The sequence below is a fragment of the Coregonus clupeaformis genome, chromosome 33 (assembly GCF_020615455.1).
Source record: "Coregonus clupeaformis isolate EN_2021a chromosome 33, ASM2061545v1, whole genome shotgun sequence".
In the NCBI taxonomy this organism is placed as follows: Eukaryota; Metazoa; Chordata; class Actinopteri; order Salmoniformes; family Salmonidae; genus Coregonus; species Coregonus clupeaformis.
Genome location: NC_059224.1, coordinates 20,255,056 through 20,276,266, shown reverse-complemented (window position 1 = coordinate 20,276,266; position 21,211 = coordinate 20,255,056). Strand labels below are relative to the sequence as shown.

The window sequence follows — 21,211 nt, the reverse complement described above, 5'->3', positions numbered from 1 at the left end:
GATATCCAGCCAACTTGACACAACGGTGGGAAGCATTGGAGTCAACATGGGCCAGCCTTGTAGAGTCCATGCCCCGACGAACTGAGTCTGTTCTGAGGGCAAAAGGGGGTGCAACTCAATAGTAGGAAGATGTTCCTAATGTTTTGTACACTCAGTGTATGTGTCTTTCTGCATGTGTGTGTGCCCCTGTTTATGTGTGTGTCTGCATGTGTGTGTTTACGAGTGTGTGAAAGGATGAGTGAAGTGGATCACCTCTCTGTATGTATTGGGAAGGTTGAGAATGTTCCATCCTGGAGAGATAAAACAAGGGAAGAGGAAGCCTGGATTTACTGCCTGTCTGTCCTGCCTGGAGGAGAGAAGAGAAGAGTTGGTTGGTATGGGACAAGACGGGGTCCTGGGGGCCGGGGGGCCTGGAGTTGGGGAGGGAGGTCAACAGAGCATCTTTAACAGAGCTAGAGGAGGAGGAGGAGGAGGAGGAGGAAGGAGGAGGAGGAGGAGGAGCACATGAGAGCCTGCAGCTGTCTGTCCCCCCTGCACAACTTGGCAAGAGAGAGTAAACGAAAGAGGAGGGACAGAGAGAATGGAGGGAGGATATGGGGTCAGAAGGCTGTTTATACGGAGGGAGGATATGGGATCAGAAGGCTGTTTATTCACACACTCAGCAGAAGCCAGCTGTAGAAAGGACTATATATCATTATAGCTACAGTGAGCTTCAAAAGTATTGGGGCAGTGACACATTCTTTGTTGTTTTGGTTCTGTACTCCAGCACTTTGGATTTGAAATGATACAATGACTATGAGTACAGACTGTCAGCTTTAATTTGAGGGTATTAATCTCAAAATCATTGTATAATTTCAATCCAAAGTACTTGAGTACAGATCCAAAACAACAAAAAATGTGTCACTGTCCCAATACTTTTGGAGCTCACTGTATATTTAATAACACCATATTCCATTTTATATGAGAACATACTGACATGATGCATCATATGCATTCCGATGCTATTTCATAGTTTTACCAATGGCACAACTAACTGTTGAAGACAGTATTACATCTTTGCCAGTATTGGAACAGAAGCACATAGCAGACATTCTCCAGTCAGTATTTAGTGTTTTCAGGAGAGTGTTGTTGCCAGCTGCCGTTGCTCCACTCTCCCTTTGGCTGGTGTTATGCGTCTGGACTGGACACCTTCTCAGACTGTCTCAAAACTGGAACAAGGGAGGGAGAAGGGGCAGAGAGAGAGAGAGAGAGAGAGAGAGAGAGAGAGAGAGAGAGAGAGAGAAGAGAGAGAGAGAGAGAGAGAGAGAGAGAGAGAGAGAGAGAGAGAGAGAGAGAGAGAGAGGAGAGAGAGAGAGAGAGAGAGAGAGAGAGAGAGAGAGAGAGAGAGAGAGAGAGAGAGAGAGAGAGAGAGAGAGAGAGAGAGAGAGAGAGAGAGAGAGAGAGAGAGAGAGAGAGAGAGAGAGAGAGAGAGAGAGAGAGAGAGAGAGAGAGAGAGAGAGAGAGAGAGAGAGAGAGAGAGAGAGAGAGAGAATTACTATTGTGCCATTTGAAGTGTGTCCAGACAGTGGCTGCCAGCCAGTCCCATCTAGGATCTCTCTGAGGAGCAATAGGAATGAGTTAGATAAAGTCATTATGTTAAAAGGCAGAGACGGACAGTAAATGGGCTGGCATTTAGACGTCCCCGCTGGGACATGGCCTTTCAGGGAGGGGTTGTTTGTCACAGGGTACGAGGGTGGTGGCTCTCAGAGGACTTGTCCACCCAACTCCTTCAAAACCTTCTCCTCTCCTCCATTCTCTCATCTCCTGGCTATCCTCTCTACTGGCCCCATTGTAATCTCTCCTCTTTCCCTTTTGCTGTTCTGATGTGGCCTCCCCTTCCTTCTTCACCCTCCTGCTGCAACACAAAGAGCTCTCCCTGTCCGGTCTGGACCAGCCTTTAGTCACTCCCCAGTCACCTCAGGCCAACCCTGAAGCATGTGACCCTGTGTCAAAGGTCACTGCAGCTGTTAACTTACCTGAACCTCATACTTTGGCTAGAAGAAGCTTGACAGTGGACATTGGAAGACCGTTCCTCTGTAGTGAGAAAGGCCATAGGGCAATGTTCTTCAATCCTGGTCCTGGAGACCCACAAGGTGTACATGCTTTCGTTCCAGTCCAGTACCAGCACACCTGACCAGATTCAACTAATTAAGGTCCTTAATTTGCTGTGGGTCTACAGGACCAGGATGAGGACCACTTCCCTAGGGTAGTCTGGGAGGTCTGTCTCTTAGTCTTTGGACCACCGCAGGCTGTAGTGTTCTACATACTACTGACTGAGACCACAGAGCTGAAGTTGCCCCTTGAAAAACCCTTTGGAATCCCCTTACAGCTGTGGTCAAGAATTTGTCGACAAAGCAAAACCATAGCAGCTTCATATTAGCCTCATAACGAGGTCACAAAGTCCAAGTATCACATACTTGATAAAGATCCAATTAGCTTTCTTGTTTTCACTCACTTCTCCTCCAGACATCTTGCAACACATCAAACTTTTCGGGGGGGAAAAGTGTTGCACAAATGTCATGAGAATTTATATCTCTAATTCAACCTAAGCTTGAATCATTACCAGGGGTTGTAAGGCTCTGGTTTTAATCATACATGATTCAAGGTCCACAACCAGCAAGAATGATCTGTATTTTTAATCATGGAGAGCTCTGGCGCCAAAAAACATACATACAGCTTTATACCCCCTGACACACAAAGGCACTTTGCTCCGCCCACCTTTAGGAGGCTGTTTTTAACCCGTTTTCTCAGTCCCCTTCACCCTGGAATGTTTAGTCCCGCCCCCCTCTGTTAGTGGGTTGCCACTACATTATAACTCTAACACCGTTCACACATTTATACTGTATTTGGGGTGAAATCCTTTAGTCATTATTCTTAAAATACAAATTAATCTATCAACAAACCAAACAAAACCCCTTGTTAATTTGATTTGTGAAACACTTCCCCCAACCTCGGGCCTGTCCTGATGACCTGATGACATCACAGTGTGGTATTGTTTGTATTTTAGAAGTGGGGCTCTTGAACTCAGCTCCATAGCTGTTGATGGAGGCTCTCTGTCTCTGTAATGACTATCAGTGTACCCTCTTCCTGTCTGACCTCTGTTTAGCTAGTCCCCCTGTCTTCATGTTAGTTTTATAAGCAGCCAGAACACAAAATGTTAGGCAAACATCCCTCTAGGAGAATGAGGGCTATGGATTATCTCGATCACGCCAAGCTGCCGTATAGATCCACTGACTGTGCTACTTTCTCTTCAGGCTTGATTAAGCTTGATTGGTTTGGTCGAGAACAGTTAAACCCCACTGGTGATTCTAACAGGTACCATTCTAACAAGAGTGAGCATTTAACAGACGTATGTACTTGTTGTAAGCAAACCATTATATAGAAAAGCCACTTCTGTCGAAGGCTTTGGAACCTTTCTACAGCCCAGTCTAAGTACATCAACCCTAGCCATGTAATCGGTGCTGGATGGCTACAGAGGACCACAGTACGTTGGTCTGTCTTTCGTCCCGCAACAAGCCATTGTTTACAGACAGATGGCTCATTGAGGAAGCTTCCGTCTCCCATTTTCCGCCTGTAGAAGTGAGAGATTACGTGGTAGCCTAGTCTTGCGTGACTGCGTGGTCTGGAATGGACTACAATGGCAGCCCACAGGCGGAAAATGGGAGACCCTGGAAACGTGTTTTAAATACTTATTTGATAGCGAAGGACACATTCAACCCAACAAATCGTAGGTATTGTTCCTAGAGATATTGGATATGCCTCTGTAACGTTAAAACTTTATTTTGGTGAAACCGAATAGTTTAGATTTGGTTGATCAAGGACACCAGGCTATGGAAGCTTCCGGAACGAGAGATCTGTCTGTAAACAATGGCTTGTTGCGGGAAGAATCAAGTCTTAGGTCCCCTGAGTGCTGGATGACCGATGATGTTTTATGCTGTCTGTCTTTCTGTCTCTCTGTGATCAGAGAGACACTGAGGGCAGGGCAGGACTGGAGATACTGTAACCCTGTAGGGGCAGACATGCATGGACTGGCTGGTGCCACCTCACTGGAGACAATTGTATCTATCTGATTGAATCAGCTATGGAGGACAATAATGAGCACAAAAAGCATGTGGTATTTCATCATAACAAACTCTCTAACCCTAACCATTTGTCAAGGTTGACTAAATGTCCCTAGGTTAGTGGTTAGTAAAATGCAAAGCCTTCTCTCCTCCACCAACATCCAGGATCCCAGGTAAGACATTCAGTAAACACTGAAACACCAGAGAACCCCAGTCAGTGACATGTCAGGTGTTGTTGTGAGAGAATCCTTACAGTTGTAAGATCTTAATTTGAGCCAGTTTGCTACAGCAAGAAAACAATCCTGCAGCAACAGGAAATGTGAATGATTATGTGGATTATAATTTATGGACATTTTTGTAGGGGTTGATAAATTTTTCGTCTTAAATTTCAAAGTGAAAATTACAATCGTTAGAAGCCTTTTTAAAACTCAAATATACTACAAGTTTGCATTTCCTGCTTTGCAGGAACATTCTCAGCATCAAACGAGTGATCAAATTAAGATCCTACATCTGTAGGGCCTCATGTTCTCTATAATGGTTTCTAAATTAGAGATGTGTGTGTGAGCCTCGGTTGGCTGGGGTTCAGGACTCAAGCTCAGGCCTGTCTGTGTTGTGCTGCTCTATTATGTAAGCTGATGCCTGTAGTTATGGGCTAATACCTGGGTGAAAAGAATTCACCTCATTCCTCTGAAAGGGGGTCAGTTCAACACAGTTAGACGTGCTACAGTAGGAGACAACCTGACTCTGGGTTTGCTCCAGCTATTCCACTTCCTAAACGTTATTTATTACTTAGCCTATTATCTTTCAGGCACAATACGCACCTAACAGAAAAGTAAACACGTTGATGTTTTGTATGTGTGTTGAAGGCCATAATTCCCAGGTAGTGTCACTGCCAATAAAAGTGGTTGGCACTTGACAGTGTAGCTATCAGCAGTTTGTCTATAGATGTTTGGTGTGGCTGTGTTCTTAGACCCTTGGCTTAGCTGCTCTGCTAGTGAAATATGTATAGATTGATGAAGTGTGTATTTAACTGTATTAGTCCGTTTTGGATTATGACAATGGCTGCACACACACACACACACACACACACACACACACACACACACACACACACACACACACACACACACACACACACACACATACACACACACACATACACACACACACACACACGCAAACACTCAGGCTGTGGTTCAGCATGCCTGCCATAGACCTGGATTTCCTGTTTCCTTGTGTGTTTTTGCAATGTCTGCGATTAAGTGTGTGTGTGTGTGTGTGTGTGTGTGTGTATGTGTGTGTGTGTGCCCATGACCACACATGCATGTGCTTATCAGTGATGTCTTCAGGATCAGCTGGTTCAGCAGGCCTGTCTCTCCACAGTCTTGTTTATCCACTAACTCTCTCGACTGGGGCTGGGCTGGTGCCAGGCTCCCCAGCTGGCCCCGGTGCTCCTACGCCTTCCTCCAGGTGTGGACATACAGCCACCTCTCTCACCCTCAGCCCTGCCCTGGGCCACCTGGTCTGACCTGGTCTGACTACCCACATAGTAGGCCTCAGTGTGTTTCCAAAGCAGGCTGCGGTGGCTCTTACGAATGGTCTTCCATGTGCTGGGCTTTTCTTAGTTGGTTTGCATGCTCTGGAGCGTGGGAGTATTGTGGACAGAACATAGCTCTTCTGTCTCATTTTCACCGCTCTCCACTCCCTCTCCTCTTGTTCTGACTTATTTGGGACTAAGGTAGCCCTTTGAAAAGTTGTATTTGTATTTGTCTTTGAAGGCTGCTGGCCCTCGTTGAGAAGTGTGGGCCTGCACTAGTGTTGGTTCCAGGTTTAGTCTGGTCAGATATTCAGGCTCCTGACATCATGATCCTCATTAGCTACTGTCTCCTCTCCTCCTCACTCCAGTAACTTTCCACGCTCTCTTAACTCTCTTCCCACATCTCTCTCTCTCTGTCTCTGTCTCTGTCTCTCTCTCTCTCTCTCTCTCTCTCTCTCTCTCTCTCTCTCTCTCTCTCTCTCTCTCTCTCTCTCTCTCTCTCTCTCTCTCTCTCTCTCTCCTCTCTCTCTTAACTCTCTTCCCCTCTCTCTCTACTCTCTCTCTCTCTCTCTCTCTCTCTCTCTCTCTCTCTCTCTCTCTCTCTCTCTCTCTCTCTCTCTCAACTCTCTTTCCCCCTCTCTCTCTCTCTCTTAACTCTCTTCCCCCCCTCTCTCTCTCTTAACTCTCTCTCCCTCTCTCCCACTCTCTTTCATTCAATACAGTCACGCATAAGCAATCAGGTAAACACACACACACATCCATTCATTCATCTGCCATTTACATATACACACAAGCAATTATACTGCCTCACAATCAGGTACACACAGTCTCACACCCATCTTGAGAGACACACACACACGTGTTGTGTGGGTCAGCTGTTTGTTCACCCGCGGCCACCCACAATTGCTAAAAACCTGTCCACAACCGCCCGACTAAATGTGATAAAGTTCAAATCGGAGACCCACACCCAACCCTAACCCGCAAATATAGAAAATGCGCTTTTACAGTTCCCTTTTTTTCTCTTGAACATTTATTGAACAATTACGTTTTTCTTCAACATTTAGGCTATTCAGTTATTTATTGGATATTTAGGCCTGTTGAACAGTATGTGAAGCTCTCTACTGCTCTCTCATCACGTCGAACCACCGTTCTCCATTCCCCATGGGTGCCAAGGAGCCTAAAAACATGTCCATTTCCATTTTTACTTATTTAGGCTTTCCATAACAAAGGTGTTGAATACTTGTTGATTCAAGACATTTCAGCTTTTCATTTTTTATTAATTTGTAAAACTTCCTAAAAACACAATTCCACTTTGACATTATGTATGCCAGTGACACAAAATCTCAATTTAATCAATTTTAAATTCAGGCTGTAACACAACAAAATGTGGAAAAAGTCAATAGGTGTGAATACTTTCTGAAGGCACTGTACTGTACTCCACTACTACTCATATTTGCAACAAGATCTCATAGTTTCCCTTCGAAATTCGACGTATTATGGATGTCTATTTTTGAGGCATTAATTCCGCGTGATTACAGGGTAAAAACAGAAACAACTCAAAGGTTAGTTTAGGCATTAATTCTGAGTGGTTAATGTTAGTTAGGGCTATGGTTTGGGGAAGGCTTAAAACAAAATAATTAAACACGACGCGCTATTAGCATCAAGTATTATCAAGTATTCTCACGGCTTGCTAGACCATTGTGAACTGCGGTGGCACAGTGCTATAAACAGCGCACTCCGGCTCTCAGCATCATGAGTTCGCGCCCAGTGCTGGGCAGTCTTTTTTTTTTTTTTTTGAGCACCGAGGAAGGCATATATCGAAGTTCTCAGGGCCTTTTCAAATGTCTGAAATCAAAGTCTATTTCTAGTGATCAGGCTGCGTATTTGATATGTACAAGGCAAGAGGAAAGTTTGTTGACTTATGTGCCTTTTCCAAGAGTTAGCTTTACATTTCTGGAGCATCAGAAATTCACATCACGGCTTGGTGTTGAAAGTGAGAGGGGATGTGGGTTTGTTTGCTTGTTTTTGATTGAATCCTCCCCCTCTCTCCCTCCTTCTCGCTCTCCCTTCTTCTCTCCATCCTTAACTCTCTCTCTTTCCCTGTATGTGTCTGCATCTCGGAGGAGTAGGAGGAGGAGAAACAGAGGGTTGCTTTGTGCTCCTGTCTCTGTGGGGCTCTATCTGTGTTTTGGAGCAGAGCTGGAAGCGGAGGCTGTGTGTGTGTGTTTGTGCTTGTGCCAGGCAGGCAGGTGCTGAGATGGCGCTAAGCTATACAACAGCTACACCAATGCTGCAGAAACAGGCATATCACCGACACCCTCGTCACAGTGGAGTGGGTATCATAGACAATCAGATTGCAAAAAAAACTTCAGACACCACCTTCATAAATCAAGTGTGCGTCTGTACCTGTGTCTGTAACTACATACTGCCAAGGTTTTGCTTGCTATAGACATCGATCCAGCCTCACAGATATGATCCTCTCTATTCACAGGAACAAAAGGCTTACATGTCCCTCTAACTCAGTGTAGATAGAGTTTTTTGTCCTTGGCTTGGCGCTCCCTAACTTATGGGAATCCCTCTATTCCCTTGGATGGACATTCTGTTCACTCTGTTCAACAGCTCTTCCCAACTCCTTGATTTACAGAGGGAGAAACTTCCGGACAACTACCATACCACAGCTTTCCTGAGCACTCTACCAGACTGAGCGATAGACAGGCTAGGGGACACACAGACAGGCTAGGGGACAGGCAGGCAGACAGACAGGCTAGGGGACAGGCAGACAGGCTAGGGGACAGGCAGGCAGACAGGCTTGGGGACAGGAAGGCTAAGGGACAGGCAGGCAGACAGACCGGCTAGGAGACAGACAGACAGGCTAGGGGACAGACAGGCAGGCTAGGGGGCAGAGGCAGCCTAGGAGACAGGCAGTCAGAGAGACAGGCTAGGGGACAGACAGGCAGACGGACAGGCTAGGGGACAGGCAGGCTAAGGGACAGGCAGGCAGACAGGCTAGGGGACAGGCAGGCTAAGGGACAGGCAGGCAGACATACAGGCTAGGGGACAGACAGACAGGCTAGTGGACAGACAGGCAGGCTAGGGGGCAGAGGCAGCCTAGGAGACAGGCAGTCAGAGAGACAGGCTAGGGGACTGACAGGCAGATACTCAGGCTAGGGGTCAGGCAGGCAGACAGGCAGCCTAGGGGACAGGCAGACAGAGAGTCAGACAGACAGAGACGCAGTAGCAGACCTGAGGAGAGGAGGGATGGACGGCTCTGCAGACAGACAGGGCAGCTCACAGTCATAGGGTATGTTCTGGTTCTGAGTGTTATGACAGTGATCTCTGTTCTGGTGCTACAAGTAGTGTTGATTATGGCTCAGCCATAATCAATCTCAGATGGAAAGACAAGCAGGCAAGAGGACAGACAGGAAGGCAGGCAGGCTAGGGGGCATGCAGGGAAATTGTGTGCTAGAAGAAAGCCTGGCTGGCTGGCCCCTGTTGAGATAACCATAGTGATATACAGTAAGTGTAGGGTCCATAAGCTAAGCTATTTGCTTTCATAGCACTTCAGCTGTACTTACACTGCCATCAGGCTAGGAGGGTTTATATCACCTATGACTAACTCTCTTTAACACAGACACTTTACATGTATTTGGGAAATTGAAAGGAAAAGGACCCACAGAGACAGAAAGACAGACAGTTCTTCCTATGTCACATTTCCTTCAATTATCATCTCTCCATTCAGTAGAGGAAAAGGAAATTGGTGGACAGACAGAACAACACAGTCAGTTCTCCTGATGTCATATCCTCTATGAAGAGATCTTGGAAATGATAATGTACTGATCTAGGAACAGTTTCCCTCAGCCCCTGTCCTAGGCCTGTTCATCTATGACTGATCAGGAAGAGGTTAAGCTCAGGGCAGAATCCCCCTTTATTTCCTGTATCCTCCTCCCTGGAGGAAGTGTGAGTCTTACTTCCTGTCCTCTCGTTATCTCATTGGTGGAAATGACGAATCCGCCCTGAGCTTAACCTCTGATTGGCTGCCACTGAACATTTCACATTTCACGTTTGTGGATGCATTTGACCTCCCAGTCCTACTCACATATGCCACAGCACAGTACTCACTACTTACTGTCGATCATCAGTCCTTTAGTCATTACAAGAAACACTAACCCTTCTGGGATTCACAAAAAAAAATAAAAAATACGTATCCAAACCCCAGTAAGAGTAATCACGGCTCAGCACAACACTGAAGGCAGAACTCCACAGTGTCATACCCTATTAGAGTCCTATGGAGAGGAGGAGAGGGATTGAGTCACTAGCTCAATCATTGGGTGCACATTGTCGACTAACATCCCAGCGCTAACAGCTAATGCTGATGGTTTTACCTTCAGGAAAAGCCATCAGGGAATTTGAAAGAAGATACTAAAAGAAGGAACCGAAATTATCAGACCGCCTCAGTCATTCCAGAATTGTCATCAAAGAGGTCCTACTGCCTCCAGAGTGGCACTGCATCGCCGTGCTTGAAGCGTCACTACAGCCCCAGGTTCAATCCCAGGCTGTATCACAGCCAGCCGTGACCGGGAGACCCATGAGGTGGCGCACAATTGGCTCAGCGTCGTCCGAGTTGGGGGAGGGCTTGTTCCATTGCGCTCTAGAGACTGCAAGTTGACTTCGGTTACCAGTTATACAGCGTTTCCTCCGACACGTTGGTGCGGCTGGCTTCCGGGTTAAGCAAGCAGTGTGTCAAGAAGCAGCGTGGCTTGGCAGGGTCGTGTTTCGGAGGACACATGGCTCTCGACCTTCGCCTCTCCCGAGTCCGTACTGGAGTGTTTTTTACAGTCATTTTCTTAATGGATGCATGCTTATTAGTAACTGGAATAAGCAATTTCATAAATGTGTCAAGTGCAGCGTCTGGTTGCTCCTCATTACACACCACAGACCAGCAAATATTATTTACATCATCAACATAAGAATCACTACAAAACGTATTGTATTACCTCTTATACACTATATTAGGCCCAGCCTTTGGAGCTTTGGTTTTCCTAGATATGGCTACTATATTGTGATCACTACATCCGATGGATTTGGATACTGCTTTAAAGCACATTTCTGCAGCATTAGTAAAGTTGTGATCAATACATGTTGATGATTTCATTCCTGTGCTGTTTGTATCTACCCTGGTAGGTTGACTGATAACCTGAACAAGGTTGCAGGCACTGGTTACAGTTTGAAGCTTTTTATTGAGTGGGCAGCTTGATGAAAGCCAGTCAATATTTAAATCACCCAGAAAATATACCTCTCTGTTGATATCACATACATTATCAAGCATTTTATGCAGATACTGACTGTTAGCACTTGGTGGTCTATAGCAGCTTCCCACCAGAATGGGTTTACATGTATACCACCACACGCGCGTACATGTACAAGCCTATCCATTCACACGCTATTGCTGCCAGCTGAAAACAAAGACCATACCATAAACCTGCCAGACCTGTTTTAACTGAGTCAAGAGATGCAGTTCAGTGACAATAGAGTTCAGTGAGGTGCCATAGGAATCCTATCCAAATAAACAATAGACAACTTGAATAACTGACCTGACTGTGCAAATACCAGAATGACAACATATAACAACACCCTAACTCAACCCTCGTATGATACGTATATAACTCAGGGAACACCGCATGTTTATGAACACTCTTGAAGTGTTTTGAAGACGTATTCAGAGGCGTATGCAAGAATGAATATGGGTCAATGGACCATCCAAACTACAGTGAAAACAGTGGAAAAACCCTGACAAATCTGTGTCACAGTCACCTCTTTGGACCTTGACCTTCGCCTCTCCCAAGTCCGTACGGGAGTTGCAGCGATGGGACAAGACTGTAACTACCAATTGGATATCACGAAAAAGGGGTAAAAATAACAAATAAAAAAAAGGATTAAAGGAAGTCCTCCTGACCAAAATACAGTGATACAAATAATCAGAACAGGAACCTGGTGGTTGAGGGCTCTCTCTCTCTCTCTCTCTCTCTCTCTCTCTCTCTCTCTCTCTCTCTCTCTCTCTCTCTCTCTTCTCTTTCTCTCTTTCTCTTATGAGATGTGCCTTCTTAAATGTTAATTTGTGGAATTGATTTCCTTCTTAATGCATTTGAGCCAATCAGTTGTGTTGTGACAAGGTAGGGGGGGTATACAGAAGATAGCCCTATTTGGGAAAAGACCAAGTCCATATTATGGCAAGAACAGCTCAAATAAGCAAAGAGAAACGACAGTCCATCATTACTTTGAGACATGTAGGTCAGTCAATACAGAACATTTCAAGAACTTTGAAAGTTTCTTCAAGTGCAGTCGTAAAAACCATCAAGCGCTATGATGAAACTGGTTCTCATGAGGACCGCCACAGGAATGAAAGATCCAGAGTTACCTCTGCTGCAGAGGATAAGTTCATTTGAGTTACCAGCCTCAGAAATTGCAGCCCAAATAAATGCTTCACAGAGTTCAAGTAACAGACAAATGTCAACATCAACTGTTCAGAGGAGACTGTGTGAATCAGGCCTTCATGGTTGAATTGCTGCAAAGAAACCACTACTAAAGGACACCAATAAGAAGAAGAGACTTGCTTGGGCCAAGAAACACGAGCAATGGACATTAGACCGGTGGAAATGTGTCCTTTGGTCTTGAGTCCAAATTGGAGATTTTTGGTTCCAACTGCTGTCTTTGTGAGACGCAGTGTGGGTGAACGGATTATCTCTGCATGTGTATTTCCCACCGTAAAGCATGGAGGAGGAGGTCTTAAGGTGTGGGGATGCTTTGCTGGTGACACTGTCTGTGATTTATTTAGAATTCAAGGCACACTTAACCAGCCTGGCTACCACAGCATTCTGCAGCGATACGCCATACCATCTGGGTTGGGCTTAGTGGGACTATCATTTGTTTTTCAACAGGACAATGACCCAACACACCTCCAGGCTGTGTAAGGGATATTTTATTATTATTTATTTGTACCTTTATTTATCCAGGCGAGTCAATTAAGAAAGGCACCAAAGTTACAGAACACTGACTCTGTAATAAGCAGACAAATGACCTGCTACAAGTTACCAAGCAGGCAACATTCAGATCTACTCTAAGCTTCTTAGAAACCACTGCTTCGAAAATGACCTTGTTTAAAGAGTTTAATCTTTGCTTGATTAGATATACATATACTGTATTTAAGAAAAAAATTAAAGTGCGCTCAGTTCCTGATGTCTTGGTTGTACTGTTCGTGTATAGGCTAACAGTAGATACCCAGTCTTGCACAATGATCTCTCTCTCTCTCTCTCTGCCATAACAACAACAACAGCTGCTTTAGCCATAAGCTACTTCACTCTACCTCTCTGAAAGATAATTGCTCCAACCCACACACGTCAGGCAGAGCAGCTCACCACATGTTATGGGTCCAAAGAGGTGACTGTGACACAGATCTGTCAGGGTTTTTCCACTGTTTTCACTGTAGTTTCGATGGTCCATTGACCCATATTCATTCTTGCATACGCCTCTGAATACGTCTTCAAAACACTTCAAGAGTGTTCATAAACATGCGGTGTTCCCTGAGTTATATACGTATCATACGAGGGTTGAGTTAGGGTGTTGTTATATGTTGTCATTCTGGTATTTGCACAGTCAAGTCAGTTATTCAAGTTGTCTATTGTAACAGTCAGTATCTGCATAATATGTGTGAAATGCTTGATAATGTATGTGATATCAACAGAGAGGTATATATTTCTGGGTGATTTAAATATTGACTGGCTTTCATCAAGCTGCCCACTCAATAAAAAGCTTCAAACTGTAACCAGTGCCTGCAACCTTGTTCAGGTTATCAGTCAACCTACCAGGGTAGTTACAAACAGCACATGAATGAAATCATCAAGATGTATTGATCACATCTTTACTAATGCTGCAGAAATGTGCTTTAAAGCAGTATCCAAATCCATCGGATGTAGTAATCACAATATAGTAGCCATATCTAGGAAAACCAAAGCTCCAAAGGCTGGGCCTAATATAGCGTATAAGAGGTAATACAATACGTTTTGTAGTGATTCTTATGTTGATGATGTAAATAATATTTGCTGGTCTGTGGTGTGTAATGAGGAGCAACCAGACGCTGCACTTGACACATTTATGAAATTGCTTATTCCAGTTACTAATAAGCATGCATCCATTAAGAAAATGACTGCAAAAATATTTATGGTTGAGAGGGATGAGGCAAAAGGTATGGCAAATAAGTCTGGCAGCACAACCGATTGGCAAACGAACTGCAAATGGAGAAATCATGTGACTAAACTGAATATAAAGAAGAAGAAACTACACTATGAAACAAAGATAAATTATATAAAGAATGATATTAAAAAGCTTTGGAACACCTTAAATGAAATTTTGGGCAAGAAAACAAACTCGGCTCTATCATTCATTGAATCAGATGGCTCATTCATTAAAAAAAACCACTGATATTACCAACTACTTTAATGAGTTTTTCATTGGCAAGATTAGCAAACTTAGGCATGACATGCCAGCAACAAACACTGACACTACACATCCAAGTATATCTGGCCAAATTATGAAAGACAAGCGTTGTAATTTTTAATTCCGTAAAGTGAGTGTGGAAGAGGTGAAAAAAAAATTGTTGTCTATCAACAATGACAAGCCACCGGGGTCTGACAACTTGGATGGAAAATTACTGAGGATAATAGCGGACGATATTCCCACTCCTATTTGCCATATCTTAAATTTAAGCCTACTAGAATGTATGTGCCCTCAGGCTTGGAGGGAAGCAAAAGTCATTCCGCTACCTAAGAATAGTAAAGCCCCCTTTACTGGCTCAAATAGCCGACCAATCAGCATGTTACCAACCCTTAGTAAACTTTTGGAAAAAATTGTGTTTGACCAGATACAATGCTATTTTACAATAAACAAATTGACAACATACTTTCAGCATGCTTATAGGGAAGGACATTCAACAAGCACAGCACTTACACAAATGACTGATGATTGGCTGAGAGAAATTTATGACAAGAAGATTGTGGGGGCTGTCTTGTTAGACTTCAGTGCGGCTTTTGACATTATCGATCATAGTCTGCTGCTGGAAAAACGTATCAAGCACAGCACTTACACAAATGACTGATGATTGGCTGAGAGAAATTGATGATAAGAAGATTGTGGGGGCTGTCTTGTTCGACTTCAGTGCGGCTTTTGACATTATCGATCATAGTCTGCTGCTGGAAAAACGTACACTACCAGTAAAACGTTTTAGAACACCTACTCATTCAAGGGGTTTTCTTTATTTTCACTATTTTCTACATTGTAAAATAATAGTCATAAATAAACATCAAAACTACGAAATAACACATATGGAATCATGTAGTAACCAAAAAAGTGTTAAACAAATCAGCACTTGTTGGCTGCTTTTCCTTCAATCTGTAGTCTGACGCATCCCAAACCATCTTAATTTGGTTAAGGTCGGGGGATTGTGGAGGCCAGATCATTTGATGCAGTCACCTGGAATGCATTTCAATTAACAGGTGTGCCTTCTTAAAAGTTAATTTGTGGAATTTATTTCCTTCTTAATGCGTTTGAGCCAATCAGTTGTGTTGTGACAAGGTAGATAGAAGATTTGGTAAAAGACCAAGTCCATATTATGGCAAGAACAGCTCAAATAAGCAAAGAGAAACGACAGTCCATCATTACTTTAAGATATGAAGGTCAGTCAATACGGAACATTTCAAGAACTTTGAACGTTTCTTCAAGTGCAGTCACAAAAACAATCAAGCGCTACGATGAAACTGGCTCTCATGAGGACCGCCACAGGAAAGGAAGACCCAGAGGTACCTCTGCTGCAGAGGATAAGTTCATTTGAGTTACCAGCCTCAGAAATTGCAGCCCAAATAAATGCTTCACAGAGTTCAAGTAACAGACACATCTCAACATCAACTGTTCAGAGGAGACTGTGTGAATCAGGCCTTCATGGTTGAATTGCTGCAAAGAAACCACTACTAAAGGACACCAATAAGAAGAAGAGACTTGCTTGGGCCAAGAAACACGAGCAATGGACATTAGACCGGTGGAAATGCGTCCTTTGGTCTGGAGTCCAAATTCGAGATTTTTGGTTCCAACCGCTGTGTCTTTGTGAGACGCGGTGTGGGTGAATGGATGATCTCCGCATGTGTATTTCCCACCGTAAAGCATGGAGGAGGAGGTGTTATGGTGTGGGGATGCTTTGCTGGTGACACTGTATGTGATTTATTTAGAATTCAAGGCACACTTAACCAGCATGGCTACCACAGTATTTTGCAGCGATACACCATCCCATCTGGTTTGGGCTTAGTGGGACTATCATTTGTTTTTCAACAGGACAATGACCCAACACACCTCCAGGCTGTGTAAGGGCTATTTTACCAAGAAGGAGAGTGAAGGAGTGCTGCATCAAATGACCTGGCCTCCACAATCCCCCGACCTCAACCAAATTAAGATGGTTTGGGATGCGTCGGACTGCAGAGTGAAGGAAAAGCAGCCAACAAGTGCTCAGCATGTGTAGGAACTCCTTCAAGACTGTTGGAAAATCATTCCAGGTGAAGCTGGTTGAGAGAATGCCAAGAGTGTGCAAAGCTGTCATCAAGGCAAATGGTGGCTATTTGAAGAATCTCAAATATACAATATATTTTGATTTGTTTATCACTTTTTTGGTTACTACATGATTCCATATGTGTTATTTCATAGTTTTGATGTCTTCACTATTATTCTATAATGTAGAAAATAGTAAAAATAAAGAAAAACCCTTGAATGAGTAGGTGTTCTAAAACTTTTGACCGGTAGTGTGTTTGTTATGGCTTTACACCCCCTGCTATATTGTGGGTAAAGCGTTACCTGTCTAACAGAACACAAAGTGTTTTCTTTAATGGAATCCTCTCCAACATAATCCAGGTAGAATCAACACTCAACACTATACACGTCAGCTACCACAGCGACTGAAATGACAGCAACACTTAACAAAGAGATGCAGTTAGTTTCATAATGGGTGGCAAGGAATAAGTTAGTTCTAAATATTTCAAAAACTTAAAGCATTGTATTTGGGACAAACCATTCACTAAACCCTAAACCTCATCTAAATCTTGTAATGAATAATGTGGAAATTGACCAAGTTGAGGTGACTAAACTGCTTGGAGTAACCCTGGATTGTAAACTGTCATGCTCAAAACATGTTGATACAACAGTAGCTAAGATGGGGAGAAGTCTGTCCATAATAAAGCGCTGCTCTGCCTTCTTAACAACACTATCAACAAGGCATGTCCTACTGGCCCTAGTTTTGTCGCACCTGGACTACTGTTCAGTCGTGTGGTCAGGTGCAACTAAGAGGGACTTAGGAAAATTACAATTGGCTCAGAACAGGGCAGCACGGCTGGCCCTTAAATGTACGCGGGGAGCTAACATTAATTATATGCATGTCAATCTCTCTTGGCTCAAAGTGGAGGAGAGATTGACTTCATCACTACTTGTTTTTGTAAGAAGTGTTGACAAGCTGAATGCACCGAGCTGTCTGTTTAAACTACTAGCACAAAGCTCGGACACCCATGCATACCCCACAAGACATGCCACCAGAGGTCTCTTCACAGTTCCCAAGTCCAGAACAGACTATGGGAGGTACACAGTATTACATAGAGCCATGACTACATGGAACTCTATTCCACATCAGGTAACTGATGCAAGCAGTACTGTGAAGAGACACACTTACAGGTACAGACGCACACATACACACACAAACGCTAGCACTCTACACACACGTACATTGAAATAACGTTGTATGGTGGTATTATACATTTTGTATTGTAAAAATGTAGTAGTGTAATAATGTTATATGATGTACTGTTTTATATTTTGTTTTATGTATAATGTAAGTGCCTTAATCTGTTTGGACCCCAGGAAGAGTAGCTGCTGCTACTTGGCAGCAGCTAATGGGGATCCCTAATAAATACAAACACAACACTGCTCTGTTCTCTCCTTCTTTCTTCTCACTCTTTTATCCGGCCAGGGTCTGTATGAGTTCAATGTCACAGTCAATGTATGTGATTGTTGATACGCCATCCTTGATATGATATGTCATTCTTTTTTCTCTACCTGAGCAACTCATGTTCATATGGTTTCATATGTTACACCGCCCCTCCCTTCACTGGCCAATAATGATAACCTTGCTCTAACTCTGATCTCTCTCTCTCTTTCTCTCTCTTTATTTCTCTTCCTAACTCTCACAGGAGAAAGTTGACACAAGCCCCACCTCTCTGCAGCTTCGCTCGGAGATCCAGGTAAGCCAAAACTCCTCTTGCCTTGGTCACGCAACATTTATACCTGGTTACATTTACATATCATTACATCAGCATGACATTATATAGCCTAATATGTGAGTTAGCTAGCTTACATCAGAGTTACATAAATTTTTACATCAATGTTATTTGAACTATTAGACATTGTGTAACATTACCTGAATGTTATACCAATGTTACATGGCTGCATACCAGGCTAAACACAGTACCTCTTCTGTCCACAGGAGTCCCTTGGTTTCAGCAGTGAGGTGTCCACTCCAGAGACAGAGAGAAAGTAAGAAGACAGTTCAACCCCACTTCTCCCTACATGTGTGATGAATGTGCAGTGCAGTGAATCTGGGTTATATCATCAACACACACACACACATGGACACACACATACATACACGCGCACACACACACATGTGTGGGTCACGAATCAAGTTGTAATGGGAATTTCCAGGTGAACCAAAAGGAGAGCAGTCGTTGATAATATCAATCAAAGATCAATCCAGTTTAATAGAAGAATTCAGGGAGACACCTCCAGAACAGAAGCATAGAAAATGTCTAACTGGTCTTCTCTGAGAATATATTAATCACACAGCACCGTATGTTCTGTAAATAATAATAATAATTTGGAGTGTGCTTATATTTGTCATATTTCACACATGTACAAGTGTGTATTAATACGCATGTGTGAATTGGAAGTGTGATTTTTGCATATCCCTGAGACACCCTCGAAGAGTTGGGTCACGGCCAGGGTCTGCCATTATCAACGGCAACCCTGGAGCAATTAGGGTTAAGTGCCTTGCTCAAGGGCACATCGACAGATTTTTCACCTTGTCGGCTCAGGATTCGAAGACCATTCGGTTACTGGCCCAACACTCTAACCGCTATGCTACCTTCCACCCTGAGACACCAGCCTGAGAGGCTTGTAGGAAGTCTCAACATCAGCTGTCACAGATACATTATCAGTGTGTCCTCCAATCTAGTCTGGCGTCAAACTTTAACCAAAACATTGAACACTGGCAGACATTTGATACTGGCAGTTAAACAGGTCAAAGGTAACAACATCAGTACTTAGTCACAACAGATAATTAATTATACACTGCAGTGGCGGTTTAAGATGAGGGAGGACTATTATTTTTATTATGAACATGGCCTTACTTCTATTACAGAATAGTGGATGACTGTCATTCATATTCCATTCACCAAGCTCAGTGTAACATTGATAGGTTTAGGCTACTACGTGATACTCAATTTTTCCCTATACCCATCATGAGGTTGCTACAACGTAGCCTATTAATTAAAGTTTAGAACGCAGGTGCACAGGTTGAGAGAAAAATTTGAGTAACCAAGGTGACAGACAGTGACACATTCAATACCACCTTGCACACGCTTGCCTGCATCTAGCTGATCTAGGGTGTAATCATTAGTCCAACAGTTGCAAACGAGAGTTTCTATTGGACAAATTCAGGTATCCCTGTTTCGTTCTGTTTTGCTTCCGTTTAAGAAATGTTTTTGAACAGAATTGGCGGAATGAATACCCCCCTGATCACACACAAACACAGTTCACTTTCATAGTAGTCACATACAAACAGCATGAAAATGTTGCTCGTTGTATAATTCCTTCTCACATCTACGCGCTCTCCTCCTCTCACCTTTTCCCTTTGCTTGTGGATTTCAGTGCACAACACATCAGCTATCTGTGACCAGGCGAAAAAACCTTTCCAAGCCAAACCTTCATATCATAACCGCTAACCACTACACAGAGCCTACATCGTTGTCAACATATTAGCTAACGACGTTAGTAACGTCATAGTCAACATAGCTACTACAACTAACATGTTAGTAAACCTGCTACAATCATGCAGTACAGTGTACAGGCAGCAAGCAGTTTAGCAATTACACATTCTATACTAGATTCATTCTCTGATCCATTGATTGGGTGGACAACATGTCAGTTCATGCTGCAAGAGCTCTGATAGGTTGGAGGACGTCCTCCGGATGTTGTCATAATTACTGTGTAAGTCTATGGAAGGGAGTGAGAAACATGAGCCTCCTAGGTTTTGTATTGAAGTCAATTTGGTACCCAGAGGGTACCTAGAGGAGGACAGAAACTAGCTATCCTCCGCTACACCATGGTGCTACCCTACAGAGTGCTGTTGAGGCTACTGTATACCTTAATTGCAAAACACTGTGTTTGAATCAATTATTTGGTGATGTGAATATATTTACTATAGTTTTATCTAAAAAGGATAACTTTTTATCTCAAACCGGTGTGCCTGGCACTTACTACCATACCCCTAACCCTAATCTTTTGTCTTGCCCATTCACTCTCTGAATGACACACATACACAATCCTTGTCTCAACTTAAAAATTATTTAACCTGTCTCCTCCCCTTCATCTACACTGATTGAAGTGGATTTAACAGGTGATATCAATAAGGGATCATAGCTTTCACCTGGATTCACCTTTTCAGTCTGTCATTGAAAGAGCACATGCTCCTAATGTTTTGTACACTCAATATAGAGTAACTACTTAATTAAACATGAATTCATCATCTCCAGCACCACCCCAACATCAACATACATTATATGAAAATGGTTTTGTTGTAAAAAAGATAGAGGAAGATAAGTGTTTCCAATGACATCATCGGTGTGCATCGTGTGATTTTGAACAATTACGAGTAAGCATTGCCTACTAATTGTCTACTAATTGGTTGATGATGTCAATGGAAACACTTAAACTACCGTTCAAAAGTTTGGGGTTACTTAGAAATTGCCTTGTTTTCGAAAGAAAAGCAATTTTGTTGTCCATTAAAATAACATCAAATTGATCAGAAATACAGTGTAGACATTGTTAATGTTGTAACTGGCTATTGTAGCTGGAAACGGCTGATTTTACATAGGCGTACAGAGGCCCATTATCAGCAACCATCAGTCCTGTGTTCCAATGGCACGTTGTGTTTGCTAATCCAAGTTTATCATTTTAAAAGGCTAATTGATCATTAGAAAACCCTTTTGCAATTATGTTAGCACAGCTGAAAACTGTTGTGCTGATTAAAGAATCAATTAAACTGGCCTTCTTGAGACTAGTTGAGTATCTGGAGCATCAGCAATTGTGGGTTCGATTACAGGATCTGAAACTCGTCAGTCTATTCTTGGTCAGCATCCCGGTGTCGCCTCTTCACTGTTTATGTTGAGACTGGTGTTTTGTGGGTACTATTTACTGAAGAACCCACTTGGATTAGCAA

At 43.3% G+C, this 21,211-nt stretch overlaps 1 protein-coding gene across 5 annotated transcripts in view; it reads left to right on the top strand.

The window, feature by feature from the left end:
• LOC121548771 (SAM and SH3 domain-containing protein 1) overlaps nt 1–21,211 on the top strand; it is a 312,171-nt gene that overhangs the window by 242,343 nt on the left and 48,617 nt on the right. For all 5 annotated transcript variants that reach the window (XM_041860321.2, XM_041860320.2, XM_041860323.2 and 2 more), the window contains exons 3-4: nt 17,907–17,957; nt 18,200–18,249. In XM_041860321.2, the coding sequence (XP_041716255.2) occupies nt 17,907–17,957; nt 18,200–18,249 (101 nt within the window). The remainder of the gene's footprint in view (nt 1–17,906; nt 17,958–18,199; nt 18,250–21,211) is intronic.